This window comes from Pristis pectinata, chromosome 3, assembly GCF_009764475.1.
Source record: "Pristis pectinata isolate sPriPec2 chromosome 3, sPriPec2.1.pri, whole genome shotgun sequence".
In the NCBI taxonomy this organism is placed as follows: Eukaryota; Metazoa; Chordata; class Chondrichthyes; order Rhinopristiformes; family Pristidae; genus Pristis; species Pristis pectinata.
In genome coordinates, this window is record NC_067407.1 from 109,306,499 (window position 1) to 109,323,095 (window position 16,597).

The window sequence follows — 16,597 nt, forward strand, 5'->3', positions numbered from 1 at the left end:
CACAGACTTGATGGGCTGAATAGTCTTTTTTGCTGAGGAAATATGAAAATATATTTTCAGAGAACACTATTAAGAAGATACTGTGATGTAATGTTTGATAGTGGAAAGACTGAGTTGAATAAATCCATTTGTTTTCATTGTCCAGCCTTGCAAAATAAATGTGAAAGCCATTCCTCATCGAACACCTTTCCTTTGTTGAGCCTAAAATCTGCTGCATCTTGAATGACGCAGAGAGGCTGAATATCTTCATGCCAAATATTTCTTCCCATCTGCATAGCTTACAGGTACTATTCAAATGGCTCACTTAATAACTTTTGTCATTGCATACACTGACAGGTGTTTAGGATCAGAACAATGCAAGGTATCAGGCTGCTAGTGAGATTAGAAAGGCACTTTATAATCTCTTCTTGATTCAGTAGGAAACTTAAGCAACAGGTGCAAAGGGTTATTGTTTCATTTGGTCAAGACCATACACTCAGCAGCCTTATGTTCTCATTTGAAATTGCAGCCAAATTGATAACAAGCCTCTGGAGGCTTCAAACTTGGATATCCACTCTTATGAAGACTCTGCTAGAGAAGCACCACTTTGGACCTGTGTAAAGACAATGCTTCAGACAAGTGCACCTTTCTCTCCCCTTCTCTGATTCTTCAAACAATAATGAATTTTCAATGATGGAGATTTTTCAAACAAAAAAGCAAGAGGGGTGCCTTGACTTTCTAATGTTTGCCATCTGTCATTGTAGTGGCAAATTTCAGATAATCTTCACATTTCCAAAAGCATTTCATCTTGGCTGTTAGCTCTGCCTGTGGGATTGTATTCTTCACAGTATCTATCTTTACCACTTTACCATTTCTGAAGACTTCCTGCTTCTATCGCAAGTCATCATTATAGGCCATTTGACTGTCTGCATAAGTCCACTATTATTGCTAAAATAAAAGTGCCATGCAGGCTGAGACTGACAGTTATGCTTTGGGCTCTGATGGCAAACTCATGCCACACTTCATGTGGTTTCATGACATGGCACCCTAGACTGTTCTCACACATCCAGAGTCACTGTCAAAAAAATAGGTCAAAGGGCATGTTGTGATGACATTATGATTTTGAAATGAGATATAGACAAGTTGGGTGAAAGCCTGGCAAATGGAAGTTAATGTGGGGAAGTACAAGGTCATGCACATTGGTAAGAGGAATCAAAAAGTGGATTATTATCCAAGTGGAGAGAGACCGCAAATGAGTTAATTTCAGAGGGATCTAGGTGTTTGAGGGCATAAATCACAAAAAATTAACAGGCAGGTCCAGGAAGTAGTTAAGAAGGTAAACAACATTTTGGCCTTTATTATGAAGGAGTTTGGACTTTAATAATAGGGATGTTTTATTACAGTTATACAGGATATTGGTGGGAACACACATGAAAAACCATATACAGTTTGGGTCCTCTTACGTAAAATGGGTCATAGTAGCATGGAAGGCAGTCCAAGGAGATTCATCAGGCTAATTCCTGGGATGAGCAGGTTGTGCTATCAAGAGAGAGTAAACAGTCTGAATCTGTATTCCTTGGAAGTTGAAAAGAATGAGGAGTGACCTACTTCAAACATTCAAGATCATAAGGGGGTTGACAGGGTTCATGTTTTCACTAGTGAGAGAGTCACAGACAAGGGAACATAGCTGCAAAATAAAGGGCTGGACAATTAAAACCGAAGTGTGTAGCTATTTTTTTGTCAGAGGGCAGTGAATCTCGGGAATTCTCTGCCAGAGGGTGGTGGAGGCCAAATCATTAGATACATTTAAGGCGGAGATAGATACATATTTGAAAGATCAAGGAATTGAGGGTTATGGGGAACTGGCACAGAAAAGGAGTTGAGGGCAGCATAGATCAGTCATGATCATATTAAATGGTAGCTTACTCCTGCTCCGATTACATTCTGTCCTCTCCTGTGAGTGATACATGAAGTTGTCAGAGGAATTATCAAGTAGGAAACTTTATACTCTTGCAGCACATGGTGACAGGCTGCAAGTTGGATCCATTCAGGTGGGCATTCATCCTGTGCTTTGAAATGACATCTGCATAAACATTTCAATGCATTTGGCTGATTTACCTTTGTTAAGAGTAAAGAACTGAGACATGTTAGATTAATCGGCTTTACAGCATTAACTATACAAATTGATCAACAAACAGAATAAAATATCTGGTTGCAAAGAAAATATGCAATGAATCAATATCTACTCACCACTTTTGTTTCTTTGTTTGTACTTATCCTCACAGGCTTGTAAACCTCATCAGGGTGCTTCCCTGTGACTGCCACAGGGCTGTTGGTAGGCTGGCTTTTGTCCTTGGATGTCCTTCCAGGATGACCACAATGAACTTGTGCCCTTGATGGGCTGGCTTCAGAATGCAAGGTACCAATCAGCATGCCTGCAGCATGTGTTGCAGTAACCACAGTGCTGGAGAGTCAGCAACTGCAGCAGAGACCAAGGCATGCTGAAAGAGGACAGGAATCTCAGTTTTCAACCTGCCTAATGGACTACTAATGCTACCAAGCAGATAATGATTTGCACAGACTTCATGAGGTAGCCTACAGAATCTGCCAAGGTTGCCAAAAAGACCTGGAAACATGTCCTGCAAAGCAGTGTTCCTGGGAATCAACTCGCTACTGGTTCAGGGTCATCAGAGTCATGGAGTTATACAGCATGGAAACAGGCCCTTTGACCCAACTGGTCCATGCCGAACAAGATGCCCCATCCAAGCTAGTCCCATTTGCCAGCATTTGGCCCGTAACCTTCTAAACCTTTCCAATACATGTACCTGTCATATTGTCTTTTAAAAGTTGTTATTGTGCCTGCCTCAACCACCTTCTCTGGCTGCTCATTCCACATAGATACCACTCTTTGCATAAAAAAGTTGTCCTTCAAGTTCCTTTTAAATCTCTCCCCTCTCACCTTAAACATTTGCCCCCGGTTCTGGGTTCCTCAACCCTGGGAAAATGACTGCATGCATTCATCCTATCTATGCTCCTGATGGCTTTATACACCTCTGTAAGATCACCTCTCAGTCTCCAACGCTCGAAGAAATAAAGTCCTAGCCTGTCCAACCTCTGCCTATCACTCAGTCCCTCAAGTCCAGGCAACATCCTTGTAAATCTTTTCTGCACTCCTTCCGGTTTAATTACATCATTCCGATAGCAGGACGACCAAAGCTGTGGCCTCACCAGCATCCTGTGCAACCACACCATGATCTCTCAACTTCTATACTCAATGCCTTGACTTATGAAGCCAGTGTGCCAAAAGCCTCCTTCACCACCCCGTCTACCTGTGACTCCACTTTCAGTGAACTATGAACTTGTACCCCAAGGTCACTCTGTTCTACAACATTCCTCAGGGCCCTGCAGTTCACTGTGAAAGTCCTACCTGGATTTGACTTTCCAAAATGCAACATCTCACACTTATTCGAATTAGAACTCTGGAGGACTGCAAATATGTCTCAACAGAGGCAGAAACCTGTCCCCTCATATGCCATGTTTCCTAAGCCTTGCCATTTCTTGACATAGAAGAGCACATCACTTGCATTCATCTTATGAGTTGGTCTTATGAGTAGACACTTTAGCGTGTCTACTCAAGAGCCTTCTCCTAAATGCTTACCTATTGCGAGCACTACTGACTGGACTCGAACTCCATGCAGCTGAGAAAGTAGCATCCCCTTCCATCCTGACTGCTGCTTGCTAGCCTCAGGTCTCTCTTTGCGAAACACACCCATATAATCTAAGCTCTTTCCTCATGGTGCCAATATCAGAGATAGTGCTCTGCTGGGTCAGAGCACGGGTGCAATAGGTTCTCGTCTCTGTGGCTTCTCTAGGCCAGCAGGCTTCTGTTTAGGACTCTCTTCTCTGCCTCTTTGAGAGGAATAAAAGGGATGAAATCACCCCTGGCTATACAAGATGAGCATGCACCTATGATGCAATTGTAATGAGAGTTCTCACAACGCTCCCCACATATTGCACAGCACAATCATTCTTTGCTATTGCTCCCTTACAATATTTTATGTAAAATGTAGGAAGTACACGCACAGTCATGACGTTTGTATTAAACTGCTGTCTCTTTCACATGGTCTGTTTGAATGCAAAATAGGTTTTGGACTTCCTTCAATGCTGCAAATGGCTAAATTTTTGACTGTGTTGGATGTCTGTTTATCCTTATGAACCAAAGTGATGTGTGGGCTACAAATCACCGCTTGGACGTGGTTAAAGTATCACTTTAATGTACCACTATGTCTGAAGGCCCCATTAACGGAGAGTGATTGGACCTGAGTACTCTTGCCTCTAGTGCAGCTTCTGAAGTTAAAGGCATCTGATTTGAAAGTTTTGCAGAGGTACAATGAAGTCATACCAGGCAGACTGAGGACAGGCTGCACTTCTCCTGGAGTCTGGGGCTTGCTAGCCCAGCTCCCAGCAAGTCCAGCAGCATCCCCTCCAAGGGAGTCAGCCTGCTGTTTCAAGGTGGGCCCTTTTGGTCCAGAGCACTGTGTGCCTGATCTTTGATAGATGACCACCATGAAAGGTTGTTGAGAAGACCTGATGGTTGTTCTTCTTAGCGTGAGTAAATGTATTGTACAGAATGGTCTCAGCACAATGCTAATGAAGGTGAAGACAAGAACAGTAGATTGAGTGAAGAAATCTTGTTATGAAGACTCACCTTGAGAGATCCGGTGAAGTCATGATTTTTTTTTGACACAGAGTATGTTGTTGGAATTGTTGCTCCTAGTAAAGACCTTCCTGGCCTGCATGCAGTCCTAGAGGATCTGTGTGACCCCTTTGTTCACAATACTCTCCTGCATGTAACATGGTCAACCAGTCTCTCAAGAGCCTCTCAGTACCTGACAGAGTGCTGGTGATGCTACACAGGTGTGCCTCTGAGGGCCAGCTAATGAGGTCTCAGATCTTTGATAACAATCAACAGCTGAGAAAAATTAAGTGGAGCTTTTCAGTAACACCCATTGTTTCTCAGATAGTGTGGTGTCACACGAGGCGTGACAACACCATATTTATTTTAAATGGTAATGTAAAATATTGTGATTTTTATAGAGCTCATTAAAACAGCATTAGAATGGAATGTTTTAATGCTGGAAAATTACATATTTTCTGGCCTTTGTGGCTTACAAACAACCTTTGTTTTAGTTTTGTATTATCAGCATATCTGGATACATTATATTTGGTCCCTTCATCTGTCATTAATATAGAATGTAAACAGCTGAGGGCTCAGCACTGCTCCCTGAGGCAACCCACTAGTTATAGTCTGACAACCTATAAATGACCCAGTTACCTCTATCCTTTGTTATCTGACTTTTTACCAATCCCTCAGCCATGACTATACATTACCCTTGACCCCTTAACTTGTGTGGTATTGTTTATGTGGCACTTAGTGAATACTTTTAGATATCTAAATACATTGTATCCACTACCTTCCCTCTGTCTATCCTACTAGATATATCATCAAGAACTCATCCAAGCTGACTCAGCTGAATCATGTTATACTTTTCTTAGGAAATAATTCCAATATTTCCCTGACAACTAATGATAAACTAACTACCCTGTAGCTTAAACTTTTACCTCTTGCTCCTTTCTTGACTTGGAATGTTATACTTGCAGTTCTCTCATCTATTGTAATCCTTCCAGGTTCAAGAGGATTTTGGAAGATGACAACCTATGCATCCACTATCCTTGCATCCATGGCATTGTTGGCAGAATTCATGGTTGGTTGGCTGGCCATGAGCCACAATCTTTGCTTAATGTCTCTGTCATCGCCTTATTCACCATTATAACCCCCCTCCCCCATCTCTGCTCCAAGGGCCCAATGTGACTTTTGCAAATATACAGTGAGGAAGAGAGTAGCAAAAGTTCTTCCGATTGTTTTTTTTTACATTTCTTACTAGTTTTCACTCATACCTTATTTTCTCCCTTGTAATAAAATTTTCTTATCTTTTAAATACAACTGTCCCAGTCCTCAGCCCTACTACAATTACGTCATCAGCCTTTTCTTTAAATCTAATACTAACACTAACTTCTTTAAATTTGCCCCTGATGGGAATGGTTGTGGGAATGACTGCAGATCTTCTCATTGTGCAGAGTCCCATTGAGTGTTTTGCAGCGCCACCTAATTTCTGCTGTCATACGATACAGTCTACCCCCTCACTGCCTAGCAAGCATAGAACTACAGTGAACCAAAGTCACTGATTACTTGGAAGGTGAAAGTCAAAGTGACATGGAGGGACAAAGGGATACACCAATCACACAAGTTAGCAAGGCCATTAAAAAAAATAACAAGTATTCAGGTTTCGCTCTTGAGAGACAGAAACCTAGGTTAAACCTTTACTGTTGGTTAACTCATACTTAGAGGATGGCATATAGTTCTGGTGACTACGTTGCTAGAAGTGTAGGAGACGGAGAGAAGGTTCGTAAGGATGATACCAGAAACACAAGGGTATAAGTATAGTTTAAATATAAATCGACTGTGTCACTTTTCTCTGGAAAAAAAAGGCTTAAGGGTGACTGAATTGAACTCTTTAAAATTATGAAGGGCTTTGATGGAATGGGTGCAGAGGGAACACTTCCACATGTGGGGAAGATCATAACTTGAGGTCATTATTATAATACAGGTCACTAAGAGCCACTACACCAATCCAAAAGGATGAAATCTGTAGAGCAAGTGACTTTCATAAATGACATATCTTGTAACTCTGGTGCAGAACCTTTACATACATGTACATCATACATGCAATGAGCCATATTACCAAACCAAGTCTGTTTGAACAAAGCAGAGGTGCTGAAACATTTCTTCTACCTCGTCTGCTCTGGAGGAACCTACAGTATTCATGATAACAAGTGTCAAGATTTGTAATGAATGTCACATTACAATGACATCTTGAAGAGATAGTGCTTACCACAGCTATATAATGATAATCTGAGGAGACGCAGGAGCGGGAGATGGAGAAAGAAGTGGAAAGGAGGCAAACTGGAAAAACCCTTTCTCCCTGGGCTGCCCATCAGAAACTACTTTGAGTATAATATTGGTAAACATGAGCCCCAATTCCCTATTCATCAACAGTCCTATACATCATGATCCCTCTATGACTGACCTCCACAGTACTCAACTGGCCTTCATGCAATGGCAAAACATACTATTATAAACATTCCTAACCAAATTTGTAAACACATACAAACATAAACAAATTCCACTGTGTCCATCTTCCATTTTGTTTCCCCTTTTGCCCCTTTACAAAACTGCCCAAGAGGATGCTTCACGGTTGGTGGAAGGTTGCTAACTTTTAACAGATAGCCTTGGGAGATCATCTTGTGCATCCCCGTAAAAGCCTGGCTGCAAACAGCAGAATCTCAGCATTGTTGGCAGCGGTCTAGGCTGGCTGGCTGATAAAACACAACACCAAATGTGCTGACAGGAGTGGAAGTGGATATTGTCATTCTGTGAGGAGACAGCAGGCTCAGAGCCACAGTCACTCAGGATGGTACTACAGTAATCAAAGTAACTGTTGGAAGAACAATTGTTGATTGGCATGCCACATTGCAAGCTTCTTTGAACATGGTGCCAACAGCTTGAGCTTGCATGGCAGTACACAAATCTTTCATAGCAGCTATCAGAGTTTCCACTGTAGTGCTCTGATATTGGGTACCTGTTGCTTGTATAGAACAAAAGTTGTGACAAGTGCTTTTAGATGATGTATTGTGAGTTGGGCTTGTAAATGTACACGTGGAGCTGGCCATTAGAACCTTGTTGGAAAGAGGTAGAAGTTCTGCATTGTCAGGTGGATACTGAACCTTTACTGCCCATCAAATCCCATTTTGAGAGAGTAAGCTGCAGCATGTGAAAATTAAATACGCGTCCTTATTGATAGAGGTTGTTGGCAAGTGATGACACTTTGCTGAATTCAGCAATACTGAGGCTAGTTGTGTAGTCAGTAGAAAATGGCATTTAATGATTCATTCACTGGCTGCCAGTCACGAGGTCATTGACTAACTTGAGGCACTATATCAAGTGCTTCAAAGGTTATCGCAGAACTCTACATAACTCTATAATAACAATTTTTAAAAGACAGTTGGATAGGTACATGGAGAGGAAAGGTTTAGAAGGTCATGGGCCAAATGCAGGAAAATGGGACTAGCTTGGATGGGCATCTTGGTCAGCTGTTGGACTGAAGGGCCCGTTTCCATGCACTACGAGTCTATGACTCTATCTATTGTGTCCTTGTGTCTCCAGAGCATGTGTTTGGAGGACCTCATTCCCCAGCTTCTGTTTTCCACCTTTTCCATCATGGTGTCCATGCCCATGAAGCTTGAAACCTATTATCTCCCATTCTTCACTGCTTTCCAGGTCAGCTATACTTGTAGTAATGGCTCTGAGATCTGCTCACGCCATTGTGCACTTCACTTTAAAGCTTTAAACAATGCAATCTAAATTTAACTGGTAATAATAAGTTATAATTTTGGGATCCCTGCTGAAGTGTCCAGTGAATCAACAAAACAGTGAACACTGGCTGCGTGCAGATAGCATTATAATGAGCAGGCAGCATGCTGCTGGCATTGCAATTAATTGGTGCATTTTAATCACACATGGTGATTTCCAAATCCATTTCTGGGGGTCATGCAATTTAAATTCCATAGACTTAAAAAAAAAAGATGATTACTGCATCATGGTTTATATATTTACAATACTATTATTTCATGGAAAGATATTTTTACAAAACATGTGCTATATAAAATGGTAATGGGCATTCATATGGTGCAGTCTAAAGACCCAAGGTTAAAGACTTGCCTTCTATAGTTGTAGTCAACGGTTTGAATTCCACAGAGCTTTGATTCAGTCCTCAGTCATGTTTGTTTAATGAACTTGCCCCAGCACTTAACAACCTACATAATAGAGTGAGCCCATTGATATTAGTAGACAACCAGAAAGCAGTCTTATACACTGTTTGTACTAAAGATGAATTTAAGGTTCGGATCTTAACTCCATTGTAAACTTGATATTGAAATTGGCTTCACTTGCAACAAAGCCTTGCCTTTGCAAATCTGGAGTAGTTATGCCTCACGCAAAGCACATCTAAACTAATTAGAGGGTAGACACAATTATGGCCATGTGTTAACATCAATGATACATTCAAAATGTGTAAATTTAATAATGAACCCGGTTATATCTTTTTCATGAAGCCAATACTGTATGGCCTACAAAATAATGATAACATAAAATTCCATCATTAAGGGCCCTCACCACTTGGGACATGCCCTCTTCATGTTACCACCATCGGGGAGGTGGTAGAGGAGCCTGAAGACTCACACTCAATGTTTCAAGAAAAGCTTCTTCCTCTCTGCCATCAGATTTCTGAATGGTCCATGAACCCAACCTTGTAATTCCTCTTTTGCACTATTTATTTATTTTTGTAACTTATAGTAATTTTTACATCTTTATGTCTTGCACTGTACTGCAAAATAACAAGTTTCATGACATATGTCAATGATAATACAGCTGATTCTAATTTCCTTCTTAAGAACTGGATATCTTGCCAGTAGCAAACTAAAGTTTACAAGTTTTTAAAGCTGACAAGTGTTCATGCAGTCTCTTTTAAAAATTTGCTGAAATAGATATAGCAAAGTTACCTAAAAATTCTAGTGCCCTCTAATGCATGCTGATGGCTGGCCCTGCATTGGCACCATGTCCAAGGCTTCAGTACAACTGACTGTGCTTTGCATGTTATCAGATCTGCCACCAGGTACTCCATTTAACAACCAGTTTCAGGATGTCTGGCCCAATAAAGCTCAAACAAGGTTTGAAAGATGCTGGTGGGAGGGAATTGGTACACTGGCAAAGTTTAAGCGGTGATAGCGAGAGATCACTATCCCAGTGAAGTATGAATGGTGATGATGTGAGTGATTGCTTGGTGTCAGATCATGGTGGAGCCTGGGACTCGGCCAATACAGGGATAGGGAAGCAAGGCTTAGAACAGGGCTAAGGATTGGGGAATTGCAGGTTTGGAGGTCGTACAGGATATATTAAATGGGAAGGGAAGTGTCTGTGCTGTGTTTAGGGGTGGGGGGGGGGGTGGTGGGAGGAAATCAATGAGGTATTCTGTTGACTTTTGGCAGACATCCCAGTCTAGTTCTGCCCAAGGAAGACTAATTTGTCCCAGGAAATGCCCAATGGTAGTCACTCGTGATGCAACATGGCCCAAATTCCCTTGCAATGCTCCACAACAAGCCTTGTAATGGAAGTGACATTGTCCACACATAGACACCACATCAGAGGAACAAAGTTTATTCATGGCATAGAAGCCCTGGTCAAATTTCCAGAGTGACACAAAATATCACAGAAGTGGTCATTATCGAGCTTCACCAAAAAAATTAATAGTATAATACTGAGAAAATACCATTATGTGATTGGATTTCAAGGTGTGTGTGTGTGTGTGTGTGTGTGTGTGTGTGTGTGTGTGTGTGTGTGTGTGTGTGTGTGTGTGTGTGTGTGTGTGTGTGTGTGTCCGTCCTGTACCCACCTAACAGTGAGAACACAGACCACAAAAACTCACAGGGAATGAGGCCAGGGCCTCAAACAACTCCAGCCTCAGAGAGATGATAATGCAAAGGTGGAGTGTAAACTCTGCCTGCCAGTCACTCCCTGCACCTCAGATTAAAATCTGCACTCTCTTGATCTTTTCATGTGATTGTTCTTGTGTTTCTACAAAAAAAAGGTAATCATTTCAGCTGTCCACTTTTCAATGAAAACTACCAGCTGTGTGCTGCTCAACCATGTACATCTGCATTAATAAATGGAAATATTCTACCTTGCATTTGGTCTGGTGGGAGGCTGCCAGGAAGCAATAATAAATGATTCATTACTGGGGGTTACAGTCATGGGACCAATATCCTGGGGAATTGTTGGTTGGCAAACTTTCAGTGTATCCTCTATCACTGATGCAAACAACTACAGTCACTGAATAGTTTGTGAAAGGAATCAGGTTTACTGCAGCATACTGCATAGCAGAGCCATTGGAAATCATCATGTACAGATCTTGCTTTCTGATTTCATAAGGAAGGATTTCAGTGTTAATCACCAGTGGAGCTTGTCACATAAGCTGCAAAAATGAAGTTATATTCAGTAACCAGATTCACATAATGCAGCATTTCAATACTACAAATTCATCATACCACTTAGAAATGATTAATTTTAAAGTCAATCAGCTTTTGAAATGGCAAGCCTTACAAAATATTTACTTATTTCAATCCACTTACTTTAACTGCCTGGAATGTTTAAATTACTGAGGAATCTAAAAAAAAATGTCCATTTCTACTTGTTATTTTATAGATTGAACTCTATAAATAAAACTTTCAGTTTGAGATGAAGAAATGTTTCGTTAACAATCTGGACACCAAAGGTTCAAGTCCTGGAGCTATCAAATCTGCAACCACAAATGGGATAAATTCATCAGTTTCTGACCAGGTGATGTGTCTGCTGGGGTGAATACTGAGAATCCCTATCTTGCTCCGTTATGAATGAGCCTTTTGATTGCTAAATGTCAGTTATTTTGAAATTTGTATAAGCCACAATGTTTACAGGAAAAGTACAACTAAAATATAGTTGCATGCAGCAAAGTATGAGATACTAAGATGAAAAATAAACCTGGTTTGGCAATAAATTTACTTGTACTAAGGTTGCAAATGTATATCAGAGTTCAAATAACCCACATCCAGGTAGGCCCAATGCAGCTCTCTGGAGTAATAAGTAGGAGACAAATTGCTATATGCAGTTTCACTGTTACAAGTTTCAATTTGTTTCCCTTAGTTGTTTTCAAGACTTGCACCCAATGTTTTACAGTAGTTCCCATCATGCCCTATCCACTTGACTGGCTTTGCTCATAGGGTGAATTTGTATGATTATGTTGATTCTGCTGGTTAGGGAAAGGTTTTCAAACTGTATGATGCTTTTAGGCACCCTCACACTACTTGTTTACAACATCTGACTTATCTAAAGATGGCTGAGAAACTCTTTAATGATTAACAGATCAAGTAGAGAAACCTGTACAGGCATCAAAGTTCTGAAAAAAAGAAAGGAGACCTGCAATCAACTGGAAATAAAATAATATTCTACATATCCCACAAAAAGACAGACATGCAGTATCTTTGAGAGTGGTCCTTTGGGTCACATGAACTATTGATAAAACTTTTGTCAGCCCACCCCAGACAGTTTTCTAGGCCAGAAATATTCTATGTTCATAGAACTATTAGTGTTCTTAAAAACAGATTTAATAGCATGTGGATTCAATGAACAATGCAGGTACAATTATGGAAATACAGTCGTGTAAACATAAGCTGACAAATTGAGGAGATATTCTTGGCAAAACAAAAGGCCATGCTGCCTAACTCATACACTGTGCAGAGTGACTAATTAATGTGAATAATCTTTTAAGCCTTTGTCTGAAAGAAGTACATGGCATAAAAGCTAAAATCCTAGTGGCCTTGACCGGCTATTGAAAGTGCAGTTCCATTCCTGAGATCTGCTGCAGTCTGCTTGCTGTAGAGAAGTCTAAGGTGAGTCTGAGCTAATGCATTTGGGGAACTGCAACAAAGCATTTATTAAGGGAGCACTTTATAAATATACCTGAGCACACTGAAAAGTATGGAGGAACAGAGGGATTTGGGAGTGTATGTCTACAGATCCATAAAGGTAACAGGACAGTTTGAAAATATGATGAGAAAAGGAATAAGGATGATTTTATTAGCCATGGCAGAGAATATAAGGGCAGGGAGTTAAGCCAGAACTGTATTCAACAATGCTTTGCCCTACAGGTCTGAAAAATGCATTACAGAAAGATTACACTGGAGAGGATACAGAGGAGATCATCAGGATTAGAAAAATCTTTGCCATGAGGAAAGATTGGAAAGGATGGGAGAGTTTTCCTTGGAAGAGGCTTGAGGGGAGGCCTAATTCAGATGTATAAAAATTATGAGGGGCCTAGACAGAGCAAACTAGTAGGACATAGTTCACTCAATGTAGAGATCAAAATCCAAGGACCATACTTTAAGATAATTGATAAAAGGTGCAGAAGGGGAAATGAAGAAAATATTTTTTCATCCAGAGGTCAGTGTTTGGAACTCACCATCTGAACTGGAGGTAGAAACCCACAATACACTTAAAAAAATACTTGGATGTATATTTGAAGAGCCATAAGCTTCCATGCCTCAGATCAAGTGCTGGAAAGTGATATTTGATTGGGTAGCACTTCTTCAACTGGCATGTACACAATGAAATGTTGTAAATGTTCAATTATTGTATGATTCCTACGGTTTTCTCTGACAATCTGTCTCTGGCACTTTGATAGTGGAAACCAGTTCCAAATCAAAGAAGCTGCAGATGCTGCAAATCTGAAATAAAAACAGAAAATGATGGAAAAACTCAGCAGATCAGGGAGCATCTGTGAAAGAAGAAACAGCTTTTTGGTCTAATAGTCAGAACTATGAAAGAGAAAAAACAAGATAGTTTTCAGTAGCAGAGAGATGTGTAGAACAATGGGAACATCATTGGTAGTCTGAGACTAGATAATTTAAAGTGCCAATTGGAAGCCCATAGCCCATTATTCATCTGTGGGATGTGTTGCTAACAGCAAGGCAGTGGGACATGCCAGACTATACGAATAGAAAGAGAAAAAAACCAAGCCAAAGTTATGACAGGCATAAGAGGCTAATTCTGAGGTTTATGGGAAATTGTCATGAAAGAGAATCTGAGGCACAGATCAGCCACAATCTTATTGAATGGTGGGGCTGGGTTGAACTCTTGCTCCCATTTTCTTGTGTTCTTGTGACAGACAGAAAAACAGAATGAATTACGTAAAGTTGGAGAATTCAATAGCGAGTCTGAAGGCTGCAATGTGCCCAGATGGAATGATAATAGGCATTTGGTTCCTGAAGATTGAATCTGTTTTCATTGTTGTCAATCTGGCTTTGGATTGGCACTGCGACATGTAACATATAACAGCTGATGAATATTGAATTCTGCTTCTGAAATTCCATTTTACTGATATCAACTGAAAGAAAAAATCTAGATTAGAACACACCTCCGTCATCTTTTTGATTGAATGACGAGACCTACCAACAATGGACCGATTTCTGGAATGGATCTACCTATGAGAACAGGTGTGTCTTCATAGACAGGTCATAGGACTGGCCAAAGACATCCGCATTCTCCTATTACGCTTGGTTACAACATTCAGGACCCAAATGTAATTTGAAGACTTTCACTCCTCAGGCAAAATGGAACCTTCACAAACGGGCATCGTATTCAGTGGTGAAAACACCTTGCATTTACATATTTAATTAAATGCTCTGAAACGTCTCACAGGAAAATAATCAGACGAAAGCAGACACCAAGACAAATAAGGAGATTTTAGGATGCGTGATCAAAAGCCAATACAGGCATTACAAATTAGTAAGATAAACCATTATGAAATTACTTCAATGCAAACCGCAATTATAAAGCTTTAAATGAATCTTCAAAGCAGACTAGTAAGCTTTAAAATGACAGTGCCTGTTTTATATTGGTAATCCAACATGGGATGCAATTTCCATAATTTTTACTTATAAAGGTGGTTGAGTACATGCAAAACTACGCCCATTATTTTTCTCAGCATAAAGGGTCATCGAAATGTTTAGCAAAGAAAGAACATAGCAGATAAGGTCAGAGGCCTGACTCTGCAAAGTGCTCACACCATCAGAAAATGCACCTTATTCAAGGTAAATTGAGAAATATGTACATCCTAAATAAAATGGTCAGTATACTATAATATGTATTATATGCATCGTGGCAACAGTAATCTTTTTGTCATTGCAACTTCTGATTGGAACACTCAATGAATTTTGGAAAAAGGCACAAAGGAAAGTCTTATGGTGAACAGAATAATAGAATTGTCAGAAGAAAAGCTTACTGAGTGGGTCATGTAGGTTAGATTCCTGACAGATTTTACTTATTTTGATGGCAATAATTCCAGAAAAGCAACACAGGCAAAAATGTAAATATGTATCCCTGTACCCATTACAAATACAGTAATAACATCTCAAGGGGAATAAATCTGACCTCGTACTATCCATAGTGGAAGGCAATGTTAGAAACTCAGTCTCCACAGCACTGTATAAACAAGTCTCAACTGAGGGCTATTGATTCTGCCTTTTTTTCTTCCATACAATATTGGCGTTGGCAATTGGCTTCCGTTGCTCAATATCTGCATTCAGTGCAAGTAATCCTATCTACATTTTAAGTCAAGAAGCAACAGGAATTTGCACTCCTACATTTGCACTTAACTTTTTGTTATCCTCATTCCTATTTTGCCTCAAGATAATGCAAAAGTTTTCCTCTGTTAAAGGATTAGTAGAATTTACTGATTGGATAGTTGAAGGCAATATACTAAATCTGGAAGTTCAGAGGATATTTGCTGAAATGTCACATCAGAGGCATAAAAGAACATAAGGCAAATGGTTCATGAGGAAATATAGCAGGATGGATAAGAAATTAATAGACTAAAAAGAAAGTTGATACGAATGGATTTTGTTCTGTTGTCCAATAATTGGAGCTGAGATCTCTTTGTTTGTCTGCAAATACTACATGACTTGGAGCAAAAAAAAAGCAAACTGCTGGAGGAACTCAGCAGGTCAGGCAGCAGCTTTGGAGGCAAAGAGATAGTTGATGTTTCAAGTCAAGGCCCAGCGTGTTTGATGATGATGATAATAATAATAATATTCCTGATGTAGGGTTCAGGAATGGGGGATTGAGGTAATTGCAGAGATTGTAAATTATTTTGGGAGGAGGTGTAACTTTTTAAAAAAAAGTATCTAGACATTTCCCACTCCACAATCAAAATTCTATCAAAAGACTCTGGAGAAATTAAACACAATTGACAGGTTAATAAAATGGATAGACATACTGTATATCAGATGAAATTTAATGTGGACACGTGGGTTAATATTTTCTGGTATGGAAACCCAGGAATGCAATAAAAGTATATATTTAATGGAAAGGTGAAGAAGGGTGTGATGAACAAAGATAATCATGACATTGCAAGTACATTTCTCCTTGAAGGTGTGAGTGTATATAAATAATTCTTTTAATAAGTTCAATACTATTCTGAGCCTTATCAATTTAGAAATAAAATACAAACTAGTACAGATAAATTTGCAAGCCAATGTAACAGCCACCGTTTAAGAATGTGCCGCTGGCCAATGGTTCCATAGTGAACAATGTTAGTAATGTCCTCCTTGCAGATTAGCATTTTAAACACTTCCTCACTTGAGGCGAAAGTCAGAGTTAAGCTGGAGGTCTGATGCACCAGCTAAATCCCATTCCACCACTGAGCACACACACAAAACTAAGTTGAATGACCAGATATACCTCACATCTGGCATCTCAGCTTTATATCAATCATGGCTCACATAAACAGCATTACCCTATTTGGGGTAATAGATACTGATTAAAAAGTTTTTTCTACTTTTCTTTATTTTACATTATTCTCATAATTTTAAATTTTTTTTAGTGGCCCATGGCATATTTAGGTAAATTTAT

At 39.9% G+C, this 16,597-nt stretch overlaps 1 protein-coding gene across 1 annotated transcript in view; it reads right to left on the reverse strand.

Annotated features, from left to right (window-relative positions):
• The window catches only part of ush2a (Usher syndrome 2A (autosomal recessive, mild)), a 630,034-nt gene that overhangs the window by 233,967 nt on the left and 379,470 nt on the right, over positions 1 to 16,597 (reverse strand). Inside the window, 3 exon segments of the mRNA XM_052011249.1 lie at positions 5,197 to 5,210; positions 10,841 to 10,934; positions 10,936 to 11,024. Coding sequence (XP_051867209.1) covers positions 5,197 to 5,210; positions 10,841 to 10,934; positions 10,936 to 11,024 — 197 coding nt within the window.